The sequence below is a fragment of the Eptatretus burgeri genome, chromosome 2 (assembly GCF_056783735.1).
Source record: "Eptatretus burgeri isolate ZD-2024b chromosome 2, Ebu_testis_v1, whole genome shotgun sequence".
Classification (NCBI taxonomy): Eukaryota; Metazoa; Chordata; class Myxini; order Myxiniformes; family Myxinidae; genus Eptatretus; species Eptatretus burgeri.
In genome coordinates, this window is record NC_140962.1 from 149,131,302 (window position 1) to 149,154,850 (window position 23,549).

Sequence of the window (23,549 nt, forward strand, 5' to 3'; positions counted from 1 at the left end):
GTGGACTCGTTTGGTGTGTGACAAGGATGAATTGCTTCAATTTTGGTGAAGATCCAGATCCAAATTTGGATCTGATAATTTTTTCAGTGATGCTTCATCATTGAGAGATTGGGCTAAACTAATATATAGCATGATATCTCAAAAAGTTGTGGACGGATTCGGATGGAACTTGGTGGACGGGTTGGTGTGTGACCACAATGAGTTTATTTGATTTTGGTGAAGATCCGAATCCGGATCTGGAATGGATAATTATTTAATTACCCAAATGATTCTTCACCATTGGGGAATAGGGCCAAAAACGATATATAGCCTGATATTTAAAAAATGTATTGGGCCCGATATGCTCTCGTGGATCAGGCATTACATGGTGGAGGTATGCGCTCTTCCAAGTTCCCTTCTCATTAATTTCTGTGTTTAGTTTAAACTTGTGCAAAAATGGAATGGCTTTGACTTGTGAACTGCACATGCCCATAGTTTGAGAGCTTAAATTGTATTCAGCAAAATTATTCAAATTCAAAATTATTCAGTCATTCAGATCATTCTTCAATCTGTACAATGAAAGATCATTTGTACAGTGGGTATTAGAGACGATACATGAGAAAAGTCTTTTATACATCGGGTTCCTTGTGATTCCCAGGATTCGTGACAATATTGTGTGTGTGTGTGTGTGTGTGTGTGTGTGTGTGTGTGTGTGTGTGTGTGTGTGTGTGTGTGTGTGTGTGTGTGTGTGTGTGTGTGTGTGTGTGTGTATGTATTGTTACGGTTGTGGAAATTCACAGAGCACCATATATGTCCTTCGATCAGTTATGTCGATAAGTCTGTGTTCAAATAGATTTCCTCACCGATGTTTAATGGACAATTATTTGTGTGCAGGGCTGTGATCTTTGAGTTAGCCATTTTTCTTTTGCTATCGTTATTTTGGACCAACCGCATTTCAACCACCACAACCACCTTCTCCACAACGCCGACCACAACAACCTTCTCCACAATCGCCAACATTCCAACAGACAACGAACAACCACCTTCTCCACAACCGCCTTCAGAACAACCACCTTAACCACGACCACCCAACCACACCACCCTCACGACCACCACAAAATGCCAGCCACACCACCATTACAACAACCACCATAACCACCACCGCGTTTCCACCTTGGCACACGGTTGCGAAAAGACTGGCATTCGTCGGGGAGAACGGACGACGGCCTCACCCCTCCCCCCAACGACAAACCCTGCGAGCGGACCCAGACACAATGAGGGCTATGAAAAAGGGAAAGAAAGGCCCCGATCCAAGAGAAAAAACGTCCTTCTTCTGGAAGTTTCCCGTGCGTGCTGGAAGGAGGGCGGGGAGCGAAGGCGGGTGGAGCTCGAGATATAAGGCGAGGCGTGCAGTGAAAGGTGTGTGTGTGTGTGTGTGTGTGTGTGTGTGTGTGTGTGTGTGTGTGTGTGTGTGTGTGTGTGTGTGTGTGTGTGTGTGTGTGTGTGTGTGGAGGAGAGGGAAGAGAGCTGTGTCAGAGTTGTGGGCAGTTGTGTGGAGCTGGATCCAGTTCCGTGCTGGGAGCTGGATCAGCCTGGAGTCCGGAGTTGGTGAGGAGCAGGAGAGATCGGAGCGCAGCGGAGCCAAGGCGCGCGGCCTGCCGTACCGTGCCTAACCGTGGGTTGCTGGAGAGGGAACGTCGAGGGTCGCCCCAGCGAGTCACCACGAGGGTGAAGGTAACCAGCCCGGCCCCTCGGAGCCTTTGCGGTCTACCAAGCTCCGTGCTCATAAAGACTCCAAGAGGTCCAGTCTACCCCCTTGCCTTTGATGGGGTTTCTCCTTTGTTTCTTTGCATGAACGTTGTGGCACCATGTCCTTAAGTAAAACCTGTTGTTAAGGTTTAAGTCACATTTGCCCTACGGCGAGGATACGGCGGCCGTACGCTCTCTGAATTGATAGAAACGTGCGGCGGACGCAGAGAAACTGAGGTGGCCTCAGGGAGGCCGTACGCCATTTGGCTATCTTTTACAGGCCGTAGGGGTCGCCGTGGAATTATAACACGGAGTTATAACTTTTTTCATTTCTACGTTGGCCACAGCAATTCAACATGCCGTAGTTGTGACGTAGTTGTGTTCCACGTCGACCGTACATAGGGCGTACGGTGGGCTTGCGTTATTCGTGCGGCTGCCGCAGTCTCTTTTCAATGAAAAATGAATTTTGCCCTGAAAACCGCATACATTTTAACAAACCGAACACAACGAAGCGTTCATCTTTGTTCACATGTCTCCCCCGCCTGTTCGACCGGCATCTTCGCGCTTTGTTCATTCAGTTCGTCGGTGGAAGTCCTCGTGAAAGCATCTCTCGTGTGTCGATCGCTAATTTACCTCGTGTTTTCACCTTGATTTGTGCTGTTTTTTTTTTTTTTTACTCATCTTGTGTTTTAATTAATAACAAAAAAGCAATCCGATCACGTGGTATGACGGACTGTCGGGCAAGGATTTAATTTCACAGAAAAACCGGTTGTAATTTTGAATATCCATGATTACCTCAGCCCGATGCGTTTGATGAAATGATTGTGGTTCTGGGGGCATCATGTTTGATGAGCTGCCCTGGGGGCAGCACTCGCAGAGTGTGCAAGCGATCGGAACCCAGGCCGGAGCTCGAGCCTGTGTGTTCCTTTGAATGTGGTGATTTACATACAATACACCGCCACTGAAGGTCATTTACTCATCTTATTTTACCTTAAACATGGGTAATTTCAGTTGAAAGTGTCTTGAAAGTGGGTTTTCTTGGGGTCCAGGAACAGATTAATTAACTCCATTATTTCTTATTGGGCAAATAGTTTGGGAATCGAACTTTTTGCAATCCGAACAGCCTCCTGGAACGAATTCAATTCGGATTCTGGGGGAACCACGTACTGGTATATTCCGAACTGTTATATTTTTATTTCAGTAAAAAAAAAGAACTGGTATATATACCCACTCGTTACCGTCCATTTGGATGCACGTTCGCCTTACGGCCCCCCTGCGGTCGCCTTGCGGGCACCATGCGTCTACCTTGAAAATTATATGGCCGCCGCAGGGATGCCCTAAGGTCACCATGCGACAACAAATCAAAGACCGTACGGCACCCCCACGTTTTCAGTCTCCACAGTTTATAAATACGCCGTGCGGCTACCTGAAAAATAAAAACATATGTGACTGCTACATTGTGTGACCGTTGAAATACTGCGGCCGCCGTATAATTGCAAGTGGCCGTAGATTTTGGAGACACCACGGCCGCCGTGGCAAATATGACTTAGGCCTTAGTGCATGTGTGTACATAATACTTAGATGGTGGTAGCTCTTTTTCATGCGTGCTTTTGTTTTGCCTTGTTTGACCGCATAAGTGCATGCCTCCTTCCGTGGATTGCTGATTGCATACGTGCATGCCTGCATACGTGCCATTGTCAATAAATGTGCTTGTTTGAATGTTGACCCGTTCGTTGCGTCCTCTTCCCTTCATTGAGCTGCCGTTCTGCGTTCGGAATATACTTGGTTTTTAAATAACCGATAATAGAATCGGGTCCAACGGGGCCTCGCGATAATACCCCGCTCGGTTATCCCAAAACGGAGCGAGCTGCTTTGGCGGCTCGTTTCCAAGCAAGCCCCGTTGAGGTACAATCTCTCGGTAGTCTGGTAAATAATTAGGTAAATCGACAATTCGGCGATCGGACCCTGTAACGCGTGGGTAGAGTACGGACAAGGTTGTGGTGTGCTTGGAAACACACCCGTAGCTGGATTCCGGCGTTGATCCGGAAAGCCGTGACTGGATTGCTACGTCGGTGGACGAGGCAGCCGCCATTGGCTAAATGCGGTCGCTCGCACGCCGGCATGCGGAAATCTACAACAGTGTATATATATATATATATATATATATATATATATATATATATATATATATATATATATATATATATATATATATATATATATATATATGCATCCCCCTCCCCTTTTTACAGACTCGTCCCGAGTCGTCAAATTTTCGTGTGCCTTCATGTGTAAGTTTTCCCGAGTACGATTTACCTTCGGATCCCTGAGTGTGACATTTGGTGTATCCATATCCCAAAAGTAAATAACCTATGGGCTTAGTAACTAACTAAACAAACTCACTAATACAGACGACTTAACTACATTGCCGGCGCTAAGACAAACATGCAGGGGGAGCAAAACTCATGTACATTTACCCTTAGCTTAACCTTAACCATGTTACACTAAACCATGGCCCAGGACTGATGGACTCTGTGGGAAAAAGGGCACATAGCAATGTCAATGGTTTTTCAGGTGGGTGAGCGCTCAACAGCTTAAAGGCAAGACGTCTTCGGGCCCGTGTTCAAAACTGCCCCCTCTGGTACGTTCTTCCTTCTTTTTGTTTGTTTCTTCAGCTGCTGAAGGCAACTCAGCCCAACCCAGCGGCTATGCGCCATCCCTTTTTTTTTTTTTGAAGCAGGGAGCCAGGCTGCCCAAATGCAGTCTCTGGCTCATGAAACAAATGCAGGCGCGAAAAGGGAATGTGGCCGGCTGCCCAATGCAGCCCAAGGCCTCCCCCTTGAAATGAGCACAGTGAACACAAAACGGTGCACGGGCTGCATCAATGCAGTCCCCGTGTGTGGCTGCCGACAGGGCAGTCCCTGTAGAACATTGGATGGTCACTGATGCAAACACACAAAAGGAATGGTGCACGGGCTGCATCAAATCAGTCTTCATGTGCAGATGGATGGATGGATGCAAAACAAACACAATGGTCGGCGGGGGATGCCTGCAGGGCAGTCCCCGCAACTTGCGCGATGATCCTGGTGCACATGGTGATGGAGGGAACAGGGGCAAATGCAAACAAAAGGGCTAGCAGGCATGGGGTCAAGGCAGAGGCAGGCGGACAAGGACTGGTAAGGCCAGCACAGGCCACTGTAGCAAAAACACAGGCCAACAGGTGAAGCTAGCCGGCCTCTTGTCTCGTTCTGGAGGTGGTGGAGGGAGTGCGGTGGTGCCGACCGGTCCGAAGGCAGGCTCGGACCTACCCCACTGTCTCCCTCCCAACCTATCGCCTTTGCCTGTCTCTGTCCATACCCACTCCCTTAATTTGCAAAAAATCCAAATTTAGCCCCATCTTATTTTTTATTTATTTATTTATTTTCTTTTATTTCCCCTATCAATTCGTCTCTCTAACCCCCTTTATTGTCTCTGTCCAGCTAACCTATCATGTCTCCTAGCCTACTCCCAACCCCTATGTTCCCTTCCTGGAGGGGAATAAGGGAGAGCGAGCATCCTGTTTCAAGGACCATTCAAGCCTCAGGATGGCATCCCCAGACTTCAGCGATCTTAACCCAAAGTGGGTCCAGCGGCCCACTATGAGAGCGAAGGGATGGATGGTGCGGAGGGGTACACTTCCCTATCTACCCTACCATTTATTAACCTTAAACTATCCCGGGGTTTTCCAAAAGCACCTGTCGCTTGAACTTTTGGTTCTACCAACCAAGATTCCTGTCGCCTGTGTTGGTGCCCTCACAAATTTGGGCCATGCCCTATATTCGTGTCGCCTTCGTGCCCTTGCACGTTCTCATGCTGGGATGCGTGGCTCCCTTGGCAGGCACCTCTCTCTGCCGATTCTCCAACTATGGCACTCACGGGCCCCGAAACTGTCTCCGAGCCTACCAGCTCCCTAAAATTTGGGGAGTGCCCTCCCTGGCTACTTCCCCTCGACGCTCACATGGCAGGCTGGCGCCACGGGCCCCTTCCCCGGGTACCCGTGCCCATGACACTGCCCACGTGGCTATTGGCGCTACGGGCCCCGCATCATGCACGCCTACCCGTGCCCACTACGCTATCCCGGCCCCTCTTGGGCCCTTGGCCTACCGCGGCCGACTAGCCCAGTGCCCAGGGTACCCAATAAGTGATACTCACCATTTGCAGGCATGCTCCCAGCCCATCAACAGGACTCCTGCTCCCTCCAAACGGGTTTCGAGCCTACATTCGCAACAACAGCAAAATGACCTCCATTTTGGCAATTTGACGAACCCACTAACGAACTTTACTCTGACCCCAGGTCCCTTGGGTGGGAATCGCTCCTCCCCCCAATCACTCATCGCACCATGCATACCACATTCGCTCCATTCACTCAGGCCTGCTGGCCCTCACTCACTCGACATGTTTCTTTTCACAACTCACATCTCAACTGACATCACTGAACTCTGCCATTCTGCCTACTCAATCCCCTAACTACCTCATGCTCCCTCGTCGTCCCTTATACTATAGCACGGTCCTTTTAATCTACGTAGCTAAGCTACGTCCCCATGACACATCCAAAGTCTGTCCTTGCCCTCAAAAACCATTTTCCATCCGAAATCTAACCTGACATTCCCACTAATTAACCAGTCCATGGGCGCCATGAGGACTTATCCCTGCCCCATGAAGCCAGTCTAACTATGCTAACCCATCCCCCTAGCTAGTTGTGTCCTTTGCCCCATACAGGGGGGTCTTCCACCCCTGCCTGGGCTCGTGTTCACTCGAAGTGGCGAGGCCTGCTTTGCTTTTTTTTTTCTTTTCTTTGCGCACACTAGCACGGCAACTCACAAACTGCCCATGATGTCATGGCAGCTGTTCGCGCGTCGCGCTCCTCGTCCCCGTGGACGGTAACATCCGGCAGGGATTCCCCTCCTGCCGGATTACAAACATGGAGCCACGACGTCACTGCGCATCCCAAAGCAAGCCTCGCGTTTTGAGGGGTTCCGCACGTGAGCACATGTTTACACACACGCCCGCCTGGAAAACCTGTCCGGTCCAAATTCGTTTTCCCAGCCTACCTTTTGTCCGTCCGCGGAATCGGCAACATCCACCGCGTGCATTTCCGGACCGGATTTCACACGCGCAGGTGCGTGCGGCGGCCTCGTGTGAAGCACAGCACGGACCCCGCGCGTGCTGCCGTGCCAACCCGGCACGGTCCCCGAAACAGTTATGGCCGCTACACGGCCTTTGTCCTTCGTCTGGCGCCGTCCTCGATGCACTCTCACGCACAAACTCTCTCGTGCCATGATGCTCACACACTCCGAGATGGCACTTTCACTTGGACATGCAGTTGCATGTTCCCACGTGCCAACCGTCATCTCCCTTAGATACAGCGACCTCACACACGCTCTTTGTCTCACACACGGCAGTTCACTCACGCATACCATTTCACTCACACACACATGCCACTTCACTCGAACACGCGGTTTCTTTCACACACGGGGTTCCACTCACGCAAGCCATGACACCCATGCTATGCGTGCATTCCAGCACACATTTCGGCACACTCATAACCACACACACCGGGACAACCACGCTGGGGATTTGCGCTCCCACAAGCGCTCCCGGGGTCTCCAAACCCCCAAGCTCCGCGTGCACCCGTTCACAGCACTCGCCCCCTCCAACTCGCAAAGCTTGACCGGGCTCACCCCATCGTGATCCGCTTCAAGGGGGCACAGCTTCTCCCTCCTTTCCTGAAGGAGGCTATCCTGCTGCTCGCACCGGGCCATGACACATTCTGCCAGCTCGCCTCCATTGTCCTCCACTACCTCTGTGTGTGTGTGTGTTCATCTTTACTTTCGTCTTTATCATGTCGTTTCTCCTCTACCGTTTCTATCTCCTGCGTCACTGTTATTTCTTTTATTTCCTGCGTCTCCCTTGTCGTCACCTCTACCTCCTTTATTATTTTTCTCGTTTCCACGTGTCTCTCCCTGAATGTCTCAGTCACCCCATTTAATTTTTCCCTCTGTGTCACCGTTACTTTCTCTGTCACCTGCACGAGTCTTGCCCTACACGTCTCCCGAATTATTTCGACCTCCCCCGCTTCCATCGCGGGCCGGGCACAATCCACACTCCCCCTCGTTGGCTCGGTCGTGCTGCCACATGGCGCCGCCATTTTGCACACCGTTGTCCGCGTTTCGTCGCGCGCCACTGCCATTATTGCCTTTTGACCAGTGCGGAGATTCAGCCCCATGCGCTGCATCTCACCCCGCAGTTTTTGCATATTTGTATCCATGTTGTTTTTTTTATTTCTTCCTTCATTTCCTTTTTCATGCCATCCATTTTGTTTTCCATTTGCTACGCATTTGTTTTTATTTCCGTTTTCATTTCGTTTTTCATTCCATCCATTTTGTTTCCCATTTGTTGCACATTTGTTTTTATTTCGTTTTGGATTTTCGCCAGTATTGTGAACAACTGGGCCATTTCACCTGTACTCGGAGCAACCGATCCGCCCTCATCGGTCGCAGTTTCACTGTGGACCGGGGAGGGAATTTGACGGATGGGGGGGGGAGTCAAAAACCGCCGACGGCCCCGCGCCCATTTCGAGCTCTGGGTTTGGTTGTGGGGGGTGTTCAACCTGCATTATGGGAATGTCCTGCACGGTCATTTCATCCTGGGCCACAGACTCCAACATTTCTAAATCCAATCCACCCTGCGCCTGTTCGCTTTGAGCTGCCATGTTGCGTACGGAAATAATTTATACGCTCGGAATTTGATGGAAATCGAGGGTCGCCCTACACACCCTTGATCCGATTCCCGCTAATTTAGTGTGGAGACGGTGGGGCCCACTCTGACACCAGTGTTGAAGTTGGAGGCGGGAGAGTTTGTATCCCACTGCTTGACAAGTATTGAGGATTTCCGCCACCCCAACGTGCAGGTGGCCGCTTTTAGCCGAATCGCGGCTGCGCGCCCACCGACCATGGCAATCCAGTCGCAGCTTTCAGATCAACGCCGAAATCCAGCTTCGGGTGTGTTTCTTATCACATTGTAAATTAGCCAACTCTTCTGTCCACGCACGACAGGGTCCAATCACTGAATCTCGATTTACTTAAATATGTGCGCAGACAGAAATGCCGGGAATTTACACCTTGATGGAGCCGGCACGGAACGAGCAATTCTTAAGACACTCATTCCATTTGAGATTTGCCGAGCGGTGGTATATCGCCTGGCCCCGCCGGATCCGATTGCTTTATCGGCTATTTAAAAGCCAGCTAATATTCCGTATGCAATAATGGCAGCTCAAACAAGGAAGGGACACAACGAACAGGTGAACATTTAAACAAGCACATTTATTTCCAAAGGTAAGCAATGCAAATGGGGGAATGGGGACAGGACACGAGCAAAAAGACCTGCAGCCCTATCTATAATTATTATTGTACAGTCACTTAAACAGGTTTTACTTAGGGGACACAGCGCCACAACTCTCTTACAAAAACCCAGAAAAGAAAAAGAATGACTGGGCCCGTGGACCTTAATACTCCTCGGAGCCGGGATGGCCGCGAGGCTCGGAGAGGCCGTGCAGGTTACCTGGCCACCCCCGTGGTGGCTCGCAGGATGACCCTCGATGTCTCGCCGTCAACACGGCAGCTGGTGTGATAGCGACTCGGTTGGTCCGGGCCTTGCCGTGCAGCCTGGTCGATCGGGCCTATCGGACTACGCCTCAGAGGAATGAACGGGCCTTTGCTATTTTAAGAATTGATGCTCTTTCACGAGCCCACCCATTCCTCCGCATTTGCTCGGACCGTTCTGCCGCTGGCCGGTGAGTTCTCTCCGCCGTCTCCACCGACCCACAGTTTGGCACGGCACTACAGGCTTAGCTGCGCTCCAGGCTCCGCTGCGCTCCGACGACCCCGACTGCCCTCCACTGGACTCGAACCTTGGCACTCTTCACCCCGACCCCAGACAGACCGCAGACAGACTGCGCTTGGCCCTTCGGCGTGCCCTTTTATCGGGTACGTGGGTGAGTTTGATCTTCCAACTTCAACCTTTCACCCCCTGCTGGCTCCTCCCCTTTTGGTGTTTTGATCCGTTCCTGTCGCGGGGAGCGGACGTTGTAGAAATCACTCCCTCCCACGCGGACGTTGTGTAAATCATCGGCTCTCGACTTCGTTCATGGATGCCGGTCCCGGCGACCAAAATGGCGGTGCTGTGGAGATGAAGGTGAGGAGACGTTGTTTGTTTGTTGAGAAGGTGGTAAGGAGATGTGGGTTGTTGAGAAGCTGGTGCGGAGATGTTGTTGGTTGTTGAGAAGGTGGTGAGGAGATGTTGTTCCAAAATAAAGATAGCAAAAGAATAATACTACCTCAAAGATCACAGCCCTGCACATGAATAAATCACGCTAAACATCGGTGGGGAAATCTAACCTGAACACGTACTTATCGGCATAACTGACCTAAAGGACCTGTATGGTGTTCTGTGAATTTCCACAACCGTAAAAAAAAAAAAAAAAAATATATATATATATATATATATATCTTCTTCTTCTTCTTTCGGCTGCTCCCATTAGGGGTCGCCACAGCGAATCATTCGCATGATCCACATAGTGATTTGGCACATGTTTTACGCCGGATGCCCTTCCTGACGCAACCCTGGTCGCCTCTTACGACACAGGGATATGGTACACCTATTTTAACCAGGGTATACACCGGCCCAGTATACTGGTACTCATTTCGCCGACCTCGGAAGGATGACGGGCTGAGTCAACCCCCTGGTGTATTAATTCAGTGGCCCAACGGGACTTGAACTCAGGACCTTTTGGATCCCAAGCCACTGCCCTAACCACTGCGCCAACACCAGGCTCATATATATATATATATATATATATATATATATATATATATATATATATATATATATATATATATATATATATATATATATATATATATATATATATATATATATATATATATATATATATATATATATATATATATATATATATATATATATATCAAATGTATAATTCTGGTTAAAATAGGTGTACCATATCCCTGTGTCGTGTAAGGAGGTGACCAGGGCTGCGTCAGGAAGGCATCCGTGTAAAACATGTGCTAAATCACTATATGGATCATAATGGATGATCCGCTTGTGGCGAGCAACCCCAAACGGGAGCAACGGCGAAGATGAAGAAGAAGAAGATATATATATATATATATATATATATATATATATATATATATATATATATATATATATATATATATATATATTTATATATTTATATATATATATATATATATATATATATATATATATATATATATATGTATATATATACATATATATGTATATATATATATATATATATATATATATATATATATATATATACATATACGTACATATATATGTATATATATATATGTATATATATATATACGTATATATATATATATATATGTACATATATATATATGTATATATATATATATATATATATATATATATATATATATATATATATATATATGTATATATATATCATATATACATATATATATATACATATATACACGTATATATATTATTATATATATATATATGCATATATAATATACCATATATATATATATATATGACAATATATATGTAATATATGTATATATGCATATATATATGTATATATATATATATATATATATGTATATATATATATATATATATGCATATGTAATATGCATATATATATATATACATATATATATATATGCATATACATATATATATATGTATATACGTATATATATATATATGTATGTATATATATATATCTATATAATACATGTATATATGTATATATGTAATAATATATATGTATATATATATATATATATATATGTATATGTATATATATGTATATATATGTATATATGTATGTATACATATATGTATATATATGTATATATGTATATATATATATATGTATATATCATACACATGTATATATATATGTATGCATGTATACATGTCATGTATATGCATGTATATACATGTATATACGTATACATATACATATATATACATATATATATATATATATATATATATATATGTGTACATATATCATATATATATATACGTATGTATATATATATATATCATATATATATATACATATACATATATATATGTATATGTATATGTACGTATACGTATGTATATGCATATGTGTATATATGTATATATATATATATACATATATATATATATATATATATATATATACATATATATATATATATATATATATATATATATATATATATATATATATATATATATATATATATATATATATATATATATATATATATATATATATACATATATATATATATATATATATATATATATATATATATATATATATATATATATATATACATATATATATATATATATATATATATATATATACATATATATATATATATATATATATATATATATATATATATATATATATATATATATATATATATATATATATATATATATATATATATATATATATATATATATATATATATATATATATTCTGGTGTTGGCGTAGTGGTTAGGTTAGTGGCTTGGGATGTGGCTTGTGATCGAAAAGGTCCTGAGTTCAATCCCCATTGGCCACTTGAATTAATACACACCAGGAGGTTGACTCAGCCTGTCATCCTTCCGATGTCGGCGAAGTGAGTACCGGTGTATGTCACGGTTAGAATAGGTGTACCATATCCTTGTGTGTCGTAAGAGGCGACCAGGGTTGCGTCAGGATGGGCATCCGGCAGAAAATCTGTGCCAAATCATTATATTATGCGGATCATAACAGATGATCCGCTGTGGCGACCCCTAACTGGAGCAGCCGAAAGAAGAAGATTTATATGTATATATTTGTAAACACTTGTAAAAATAATCTTTTAACTCTGAATCTATTTTCTTTTAACAAGAGCCTTGAGTGAACATTTGAAGGACTGGGAAATTTAGGAGGCACGAAGGATAAATATCAAGAATCTTTGATTTATTTATTGCTTGATATCAATTTTTTTGTTGATATCATGAATGTATTGAACAAATACATTGTCAAAACCAATCAACATTATTATATGTGTTTTGGATTTACAGGGTCTGTGGTTGTTTTGTGTTTTGTATTCACAGGGTCTGTGGATTGGAATAGAAAGTTCTTCCCCTTGTCCGCCAAACCAGTTCCGTCATGATGACAGGATTTGCTGTGAATTTTGTGGCATTGGTGAGTCTTCATCTCGATTCCCCTCTCATTCCATGGTCATAAATATTTGCAATAATTCCAACTAATTTTGTATTTTACAGGAACATACATGTACAAACCCTGCGAAGCTTCTGGAAGTGCTCCTCTCTGTATGCCTTGTGAAGACGGGACGTCATACATGGACGAACAAAACAACAAGTCAATGTGCAAGCAATGCAGTCTTTGTGACCCAGGTATACAATTCATGTCCATTTATTTTATTTTATTGCAGTTTATTACTTGAAAACAACCATAAGTACACAACCAAGTATAAAATGTCCTCTCCATACTGGTGTATGCATATTGTCATGTCCACGGCAGTTAACACCAACCTGGACCGATAGCCGAACGGTTACGGTTATACCTTGGAGGCGAACAACTGAAATCCTTGGAGATTATGGCACACATAGGATGTGAAGGCGGCAGTTGCGCAAACCAGAGGGATTCACACGGGCTTATCCTCGAACCCACAACAAGTAGACAAACACAAGTAAATTTAACAAATGAGGGTTTAATGAACATAAATTGATGAGTAATATGGAAATAAATCAACGCATGATAATGAAAATAAATCAATGCGTGAGATAATGAAACGTGAAGTGATGAAAAAAAAAACCCTTTATTATGACACTTAGCTGTGCATCACGAGATGAACTTTTAGGAGCATGACAATCAAACCGTGTAGCCACCGCGCAGGAAACCGCACCCGAAAATGGCGCCAAATCGCTCTTGGCATGGGAAACGTACGTGAGGTAATTCGTGTGGTGGTATTCAATGTTAAGGGCCCACAAGCCACCATATAGATACTTCTCACGATTGAACTGCCGACGTCACTCCTTTCTTAACACCAGATCCGCTCGCAGCAAAGGGGCGCCGCTTTTCTCCTTAAACATACAACGGGCCGATTGCTGAGGCTACCACTGAGAGATGTGCTCTTCTTCTTTATTTCTTCTCCTCAAAGCGTACAAACTTCGCGACTCAACTGAACAGACAATTGCCAGCGTCCTGTTCCAGCACATGAGCAAGTTCACACAGCACCAACCACGAGAATTGCGTGGCAACTTTGTCGTGCCGAGAGGGACCAGAGTCTCCCGCTTAGCTTCCAACCACCATCTTGTCTCTCTCGCACCTTCTTCCTCTTTCCAAAAGCACCCAAACTTCACGACCCAGCTGAGCAGGCAATGGCTAGCATCTTATTTCAGTACGTGAACAAATTCACATCAGCGCGACAATGAGAATCGGCCATGTTTCTCGTCATGTCATGGAGAGCAAAACGAGACCCTCTGTCTCAACTGCATTCCTCCCACCAACTCCTCTCTCTGATCCTGCCCCCCTCCCCCCTCATGTCACACTGACCAATCATACGTTTCGGGGGCATGGCCTGCCGGTTGTTGTTGTTAAAACGTTGTTCCTTTTTTATTGCCAGCCTTGGAAATGCAAAAACATAGGAAAAGGTCACAGGGGGCAATCACATACTGGGAGAAACTAACCTTAAACCCTACCTATTTAACACAGCACGACCCTCCCCTGCCTCCCCCGTGTGGTGACACGCAACAATCTTAAGCTCACAGTTTTTCCTACTTAATTTACATCGAGATATCTCCTGCTCATCCACAGACCATGCTACACGATACAATCCTACCTTTACCATGAAATTCCTCCATTTATCCACAAACATAACAATATTTTATCCACAACTCCATAGTATGAGGTTGTGTACTATAATGTTGCAGCACATGATAGAATTTGGTTATTCTTGTAGCAACAGGTAAAGGGCTAACTGACCTTTCACAGGAAATAGTTTGTTGGTTCCTGAATTTCATGACTTTTCCACCACATGGGATCTTCCAATATCAATGCATGTAATGTGCTTCTTGGTGGAGTTCTAAAAAAGATGGAAATAAAAAATTATTGACAGATCAAGCCAGAAGAATCTTAAAACATGTTATGTTACAATATCGCTCATGTTACCTTCCAAAGTTAGTGCAAGCGTTAATTATGGATTGTCGTCTTTTATTGTTGCCCGAGTTGAACCGACATCCAAATAAAAATTTCATTGCGACCCCAACTTGGCTCGATAACCAGAATTATTACCAACTTTTGGTCGGGTTGGCCAGGAAACCATTTTTATTGAAAAAATAATTCACAAGCTGGCTATCGATGCCTGAAGTTCAACAAAAAGTGATTTGTGTATGAATTTTTTAATTGCTCCATCACTTTGTGATCGCTGTGTGGTTCCATCAATAACTCGCATACACTTCATGAAAGATACCATAAGATCATCAACATCCACTAGTTAATGCGAGCAAATGAGACACCCAGATTCATGTCAATCCGAGGAATGGAACACCTTATGATGCAACGTCGTGACCGTGAAGCACCAATCAACAGTTCATATTATCGGAAATGTAATCGAGTTTGCACAGCTCTCATTCTGTACGATCCTTTCAGACTGGTAATTACATTAACTAGTACGTGCCCGTAAAAAACAAAAAAAAAATAAATAAATAAATATTCAAACCACGATCAACAAACAACAACCACGCAGGCCGTTTCTTCACTCTCGAGTGCCCGTACGTGCGTGGCCCGGAAGTTCGAATATTATTCGCAGTTACGGTTATTCGCAATTTAGTTTTAATACCCAATTATTCAGTTAGCGCCAACGTATTTTACCTTTTCACAATGACGTGGAAAGGAAAAACAAAAAGAGAAGAGAGAGAGAAAAAAATTACTTCCTGGTTCGGAGCATACCAGCACTCTGATGTTACCAAAATTTATACACCGTCTAATATGAAAACGATCATAACTTGGGGCATTGTGTTTATCTATAAATGCGCATAAGAAATCGAGAAATTATTAGAATACACGAAGTCATCATTATCCGGAAGTCCGTACGTTGTAACCCGTAATGGCGAACGCGGCTGAGCTTCCCTTCCCCATCGGTCACGTCCACACAACAACGTGTCTTGTCATTGGTTTGGTAAATAAATGTCCATAACTTGGGAAGCACTTGTCCGATTAATATCAAACCTTGAAAAGGCACATCCTCAGGTCCCCAGCAATATATCTGGCAAGTTTCAATTAGATCGGACCAGCGGTTGTCGAGAAACAGCGGTCACAGACACACACACACACACACACACACACACACACACACACACACACACACACACACACACACACAGATTGCTGGAATTATAGATAGATGTAGAAAGCTAGTGCCGATTTGCATTGGTAAACAGGTATAACAATGGATTAAATCAACAGGATGTTAATTGAGGTATACTAATCATGGTTGGAAGTAAGGAGAAGGTGACGTTTCATGCATTCACCCTTCATCAAAACAAAACAGGTCATCGGTAATTGTATAAATGGTTTTGAATTAATCATCCTGCTTATCCTTGTGATGTCATGATATGATTGGAACTTTTATGGATTTGTATTAGCTCTTTGCGAGGACTCCACTTTTTTTTTTTAACAGTAAAGAACACATCCTGAAGAATGTGTCAATTACCCCACTTTTATGATATCTACGAGACGACCCGTGAACCCGTTGGGTTCCCGTTGTGACAGCGATTGATAAAACATTATTTCAAAAAAAGAAAAAAGATAGCTCCAGCGAACTATACCGCTGAGGTTGTTTGCATTGATCAAATTATCCCGAAGAGTACTTGACTGAATCGGGAATTGATTTTTTAAATAATTTTTTCTTTGCCCGATTTGAACGAAACTTGATACTGCATACCGCAGGAGAATGGTAAGTAAGATGGCCCCCAAAAAAATTCGCTATCGTGTACCGTTTTGGCTGTATTTCGGGAACATACTTACATAATACAGACATATATGCAAGATGAGAGTTTTAGTAATATATATAGAAGATAGATGACAAACAGTATTTTATTATCACTTGTAATAACGGCTTCTACCAGGTGGTGGTGCAAGATACACATTAGTGTGGAGGGAATTGTGGTCACCCTCCTCCTCCCCCCCTCCCCACCCCCACTCCTCCAATCGCCCAACTCCAAGTTCCTTGTTATTTATTAAATAAAGCTAAGACTGCTTGGCCCTACTTTGGAAATGCCAATGAACTTCCTCTTCGAATCATTCATCTTGGGAGGAAATATTGTGCTTTTTCCATCAATAGTTCTTTGCAGGACATGAAAGTGTACAGTAATTGCAAACAATAATATCCAATGATAGCTTAATGGTTTTTCAAAAACACAAATACATTTTGAGATTATTTATTAAAAATATGAAAGTTCTAAAATCTTAGTTCAAACATCCATTGAAATGTACTTTGGGGAAGGAAATCCCACCAGTTTGTTTCAGGTGAACTTCCACCATTGTTGATGTAACAAGTTTAATCCCATTGATCCCGTTGATGTGGAGTGAAGTGAAGAGTAAAGATTCCTCCTTGTGAATTGACTCGTATTGTCACCGACAATGATGTTATTTTAGTGTTATGGAAAGACATGTTTCTCTTTACTCACCTTCTCGTGTTTTATATTCTCTTCCACAGAGAGTGAGGTTGAAGAGCGAGAGTGTGACGTTGAAAATAACCGGGAATGTGTTTGCCGGGAAGGTTTCTACAGGAGAGGGAACGAGTGTGTGATGGAAGGATCTACAGGTTGGAAGGAAACCATGTTCATGGGTAATTAGAGAATGTCTTGTAGAGAGAAAAGATGGAGGGGGAAGTTTAACATCAATCAAGTTAAAAACATTTTTTAATCAGAATGTATTTGTTAAAGAAATAGACTTAAAAACAAGGAAAAGAGAAATAAATAAGTGATATTGATTCAACTTTCCACATTTCTCCTTGGAAATCGTCATCATCCATGATCGAGTTGATTAAACTGCTGTTCATGTTCCTCCCTTCAAAAGGTGGTCCTGATTTGAGATCCACCGAGCGCCCTTCATCGTGGTTTTGGGTCCTCGTAGCGATTGGACTTCTCCTCTTCGTGCTTTTAATTTCATGTTTCGGTAAGTCTCAATTGTTATGTTATTATTTATTATCCTTGGGAACAATGTGATTGGAGACTGCCACGTGACCGAACGAATGTACAGGAAGATTGAAGTGTTAAACATCTGTGTTGTGGAGTTCTGTGCTGTTGTTTCGTACATCAGGGAAAGTGTTCACAAAGCAAGCGTTCACACAATCAAAAAAATCACGTGACTCACATAATAACCAATCCGTCGGTTCATCCTGGAATAGAGTTTTGTATAATCTTTCACCGCTGTTATGGTGAACAAAATTATCCTTATTTGGAAACAGTAGGATATATTGGTTCACGAAAAAATATTTTCACGAAAAAATAAGTGACCACTATATTCGTTATTGGTGTGTCTGTCTGTCTGTCTGTCTGTCTGTCTGTCTGTCTGTCTGTCTGTCTGTCTGTCTGTCTGTCAGTCTGTCTGCCTGTCCCGAGCATAGCTCCGTGGGTTTTGATCCGATCCTGATAAAATTTTGGTGCGAGGTTTATATCATGATCTAGTTGTGTTTTCCTGAGAATGGGCGTGGTGCGCCCATTATGGGTGGAGCCACGTCCCAAAAACATGTGTTTTTAGGGGGTAGCCGATTTCAATTTGCATCTTCTCCTAGGGGGTTGTCAAATCTGGCAGGGTTTTCGGTATTTGGTTCGCCCAATGGCACCTGCATAGCCCCACGGAGCTCGATTTTTCATTTTCGTCCCAAGGTCAAGCTCATAAGGTCACAAACTTAGAAAATTGCGAATTTTGACGTAAAAATCATACGACCGCCCAAACTTTGAGAGCTAGGATGACAATATTTTTTATGCATAATCTTGAGGTCATTCCCCACCTAAAGTCTTGAAACCATTTTGCTCTATCTCGAACACCTTGCCCGTGGCGCCCCCTTCAAATTTGTTTATACGCTGATTTCATCAAAGTATGGATAATCCGAGGAGTGCGAAATGCCATATAGCCAATATGACGTTATATTGTTCCTGGAATGTTCCAGAGGAAGTTTTGCACCAAAGGTCATAATCCTTGAACTTTGACCTTTAAAGTTCACAAAGGTCAAATTTTCAAAGTTGTGGGAATCGAACCGGGTTTTTGACCTTCTTCGACAAACTAACTCCAATCTGTTTACGTCCAATAGTACGTATCCTGTTTCCTTATTTTAATGTCCACAACATTGTTTTGTGACCTTTAACGGTTATGCAAAGGTCAAATTTTGAAAGTTGTTGAACGAAACCGGGTTTTCGACATTTTGCAGCTAATAACCTGTCACTCGTACCACATCATGTTGATCATTTTTATAACTTGGTGAAATATTATCACATCGTCTCATCCTTGACTTCTGAAACAATCTACATCGTCAAATACCGCTCGTGAACCATCGTCGTCTTCAGACTTGTACAGTAGACGCCGCTTAATAAATCCAAGGTTATAAAATCCAGCCGCTTTTTGTGACCAAAATGAGTTGGAATGGAATATTATCCGCCGGATAATAAATCCACCTGCTTGGCACGTGTGTGGTCTCAACCTAAGCTTGATGTAGTATGCGCTGCTGTGGGGGTGTATGTTTAAGTATAGGAGAACTGGAAAATCCTAACACGCAGTGTCACAGTGGAAATCACATTGACTACAGCCTTGTGCAATGATTTCTAGCTCACTCTACGCTTTCACTTTTCGGTCGTCACAGCGGGTGAAGCATGTATGCGTTTATAGCTTGCGCCGGTTGGTTGAATCTCTCAGCATTTTTGTACTTTAAGAGTCACGAGTTGGGTTGTGATTTCGAGTCAAGATGGCGACCACGAGCAAAAAGAGGAAGAATCTATCGATGGAGGAGAAGGTGGCCTTATTAGACCGTTTCAATGCAATGGCGAAGAAGTCAGCGCGAGGCTGCAATCGCCGACCAGCTCGTCGGTCAGATTATCGAAGTCACCGAGCCCATAGCTGAAGAAGTGGAAGAAGAAAGCGACGACAAACCCGAGCCAATGCCAACAGCAGCAGAGATGCGGACTGCACTCGCCAGATTGGACGGGGGACTGCAGCTCTCAGGTTTTGCCCATCCCGATTTCCGCCACGTGACGGATTCAACAAAGGAACATTTGCGCAAAACCTTCCCTCCCAAGCAAGTGACCTTGGAGAGATTCTCTTGAACAATCACATTGCCACCGTTTGATAAATCAATGTTTTTGTAGCATAAAGCAGTGTTTAACGACATTCGCTTTCTGTCTTATCTATCCAGTAGGTGGCTGAAAATAGGTTCTCCGCTTAATAAATCCAGACAGTTAATAAATCCAAACGGCATGGTCCCATGGTGGATTTATAAAGTGGCGTCACTGTATATATATATATATATATATATATATATATATATATATATATATATATATATATATATATATATATATATATATATATATATATATATATATATATATATATATATATATATATATTTTGTATACATTGTCGAGGCTCGTGTGAGAGCTAACACACAACGCACACCAAGGGGGGCATGAGACAAGAGGGGTGGGAGTGAGAAGGACAAAACATTGGGGAACAGAGACATTGGGAGATCTGTGGAAGGGAGAGGGATGGGGCGGGGAACACGGGGTATGCAAGATGGACATTACAGGGACTTTCAGGAAGGAAATCAGGGAATTTGAAGGAGGTGGGTTTGGGGTGGATTAACGGGGGTTAAAAAGATCGTGGTTTTGGATGGGGAAAGATGAGATAGTGGTGAACAACTGTTTTGAAGACCTGCAGTGGGAGGAGTGTCATTGAAGAGAGTGAGGGAGTTTATTCCAAAGGCAGGAAAAAAGAGGAATGAAAGAGTGAAGGTGAGCAGTGATTCGTGATTTTGGTAGTTTTACCAGAAGGGAGTTGTTGGCGGACCTTGAGCGCCCTGTGGAAATATGATTGGGACATATCGCAGACAGAGCAGGGGTGCGAAACCGGGAGGAGAAGAGGAGAAAGACCACCGACCTGCCTTTGGTGAGAGAGTGAGAGACCCAAAGACTCAGCCTCACCACAGGAGATACCAATGATCCGAAATGCCTTGGTTTCTACAGCGTGAAGCTGAGAAAGTTGGGAGGCAGGAGCACCAGCCCAGAGGGGAGAGCAGTACTCCATCAGGCTGTGGACGAAAGCTTTGTATATGGTCAGGAGCTCAGGTGGGCCGAGAAAGGACTTTGCACGACGGAGGATTCCCAGTCCGCGACTGGCTTTGGAGGCGAGGTTAGAAATGTGGTTTTCCCAGGAAAGATCATGGCAGATAGTGAGACCCAGAAGCCTGAATGAAAGGACTTCTTCCAGAGGATTGTTAAGAAAGTAGATGGGGGGGGGGGTTCTAAATGGTCCTTTCGGAGAGGCATAGTGAGAGTGTGAGATTTGTCAGGATTGAAAGACATGTTCCCCATGTTGGACCAGCTTGTGATTTTATCCAGATTGCAGAATATCAGCCATGCTGTTGATGAACCTTTCTGTGTGCAAGGAAAGTGAAAATGGCATTCTAATCTTTATTCTCTTCTTTCCATTTCAGCTATACAAAGGCTTCATAAACAGGTAGGCCTGAAGTCATGATTCCAAGTTATCTTCGTTAGGATTATTTATCTTTCCTTCCATTCCATATCATTCCAGATTGAAAAAAAGAAAATCAAGTTTAACTAATTCCGCACAGTGGTGGATATTTTGTAAAGTGTGTGCATGGTTTCACTTACTAAAAGTGGCTTTTGAGGTCAAATAAAAATATCAAATTTATACTAGCACACTTTGGGAGCTTAATTTTGAATAAAGATGGCTGGCTGAAGTTAACATGTCTGTGGAGATGTTGGGGTCCTGAGTTTGAGCCCCTTTTGTGCCATTAAATTACACCAGGTGGGTTCACTTAGCCTGTCATCCTTCTGAGGTCAAAAGAATGAGTTCCAGCTTACTGGGAAGATCAATCAATTTGAATATCCTGTATCAAAGTGGCGACCAGTCCAATATTATGCCCCCGAGCCAATGGAGACCTCTTCTGTGGCCTTGTGCAATGAAAGATGTGAAGAGAGTGGTTCTTCATCTTCCTCTTCTTTCCATGCAGGTTGCTGAGACAGCGCTCGACATTCTATACCACATTGAAATTTCCTTCTCACAGATTATCTCTGGTTCCTCCATCTCTAACGGGCTATTTTATCTCTGCCAGCGAAGGTGGACCAAGGTAACCTTTTCACCCCTCTCTGTTTGTCTGTCTGTCTCCGTCTGTGAGCAGCATATCTCAAAAGGTTGTGGAAGGATTTGGAGGAAACTTGCTGGACAGGTTGTATTGGGTGTTATTCGAGGACAAAATTATAAGATTTTGATGAAGATATGAGATCTTTCATTCAATTTTTCAAGTGAGTCTTCATCCTTTAGAGATTGGGCCAAAAACGATGTACATTGTACTGTATAGCATGATATCACAAAATGTTGTGTATGGATTATGAGAAAACTTGGTGGATGAGCTCGGTCGGTGACAAGAACAAGCTGATTCGATTTTGGTCAAGGTCTGGATGGAGATGTGGCCTACCGGTGGGATACATAATGTTCAGCCTGGCGGAGTGTTGTCTTTCCTGTGACGTTCATGAAGGAATGATGTCATGTCGGGATTCCATCAGCGGGAAGAGTGAACACACATCGAGTTTTTATGGGATACAGATGAAGGGTTTATCTCCTGTGATCCAGAAAAAACTAGTTAACAATTCATACTTTGTTCCGTACAAGTCCCCACTGGACCGATGTTTAATTACGCGTGGAGGCATCCATATATTACTTACACATGGGAATGGGTGGGGACAATATGCTTTTGATTTTTGATAAAAAATAATTCAATACGATATTCTCATCTCACATTTTACCCCATTTACCCCATTTACCCCTTTCAGGACACATTTATTTTCAGGTTTCTTCAGAATCAACTTTCTATCTCAAACCGTGATCTCCAGAACAACGGAAGATTCAATAGAGTTTCACAACTTGATGGCGATCCCGATGCATTGGAAAATCTTTCTCAACGTCAACAGAAAGTAATTGTGCAGAGAAAGATTCTGTTTCAGATGATTTGAGAACAAATCTCTGGAGTTATTTAATGTATTTTCTTTTCCTCCTTCAGAGTTTTTAACTTTCATCAACAATCCCCCACACCCCCAACTCTCCCTTTGAACTTTATCCTATTGGATGTTCAGCATTGCAATCTAAACACATATTCCATGACATTGGGATCCCAGGTTCGAATTTGTCATCCACCAACAGATGTTTTGACAACAAGGGGAAACCCATCAACTGGAAAAAAGGTTATTGTGACCAGGTGTGAGGCATATATATATATATATATATATATATATATATATATGTATATATATGTATATATATATATGTATATATGTATATATATATATATATATATATATGTATATATGTATATATATATGTATATATATGTATATATATATATATATATATATATATATATATATATATATATATATATATATATATATATGTGTA

The 23,549-nt window shown here is 43.1% G+C and overlaps 3 protein-coding genes across 4 annotated transcripts in view; 2 read left to right on the forward strand and 1 right to left on the reverse strand.

Moving 5' to 3' along the window:
- The window catches only part of LOC147033509 (E3 ubiquitin-protein ligase TRIM7-like), a 1,095,521-nt gene that overhangs the window by 433,882 nt on the left and 638,090 nt on the right, over positions 1-23,549 (reverse strand). The window lies entirely within an intron of this gene.
- The window catches only part of LOC147033518 (E3 ubiquitin-protein ligase TRIM7-like), a 207,795-nt gene that overhangs the window by 90,025 nt on the left and 94,221 nt on the right, over positions 1-23,549 (forward strand). The window lies entirely within an intron of this gene.
- LOC147033520 (tripartite motif-containing protein 16-like) overlaps positions 1-23,549 on the forward strand; it is a 51,778-nt gene that overhangs the window by 17,639 nt on the left and 10,590 nt on the right. Inside the window, exons 3-8 of one of the 2 annotated variants that reach the window (XM_085855739.1) lie at positions 12,947-13,037; positions 13,118-13,249; positions 17,575-17,706; positions 17,937-18,035; positions 21,568-21,590; positions 22,928-23,064. In XM_085855739.1, the coding sequence (XP_085711865.1) occupies positions 12,947-13,037; positions 13,118-13,249; positions 17,575-17,706; positions 17,937-18,035; positions 21,568-21,590; positions 22,928-23,064 (614 nt within the window). The remainder of the gene's footprint in view (positions 1-12,946; positions 13,038-13,117; positions 13,250-17,574; positions 17,707-17,936; positions 18,036-21,567; positions 21,591-22,927; positions 23,065-23,549) is intronic. The other variant, XM_085855743.1, reaches the window with a different exon arrangement.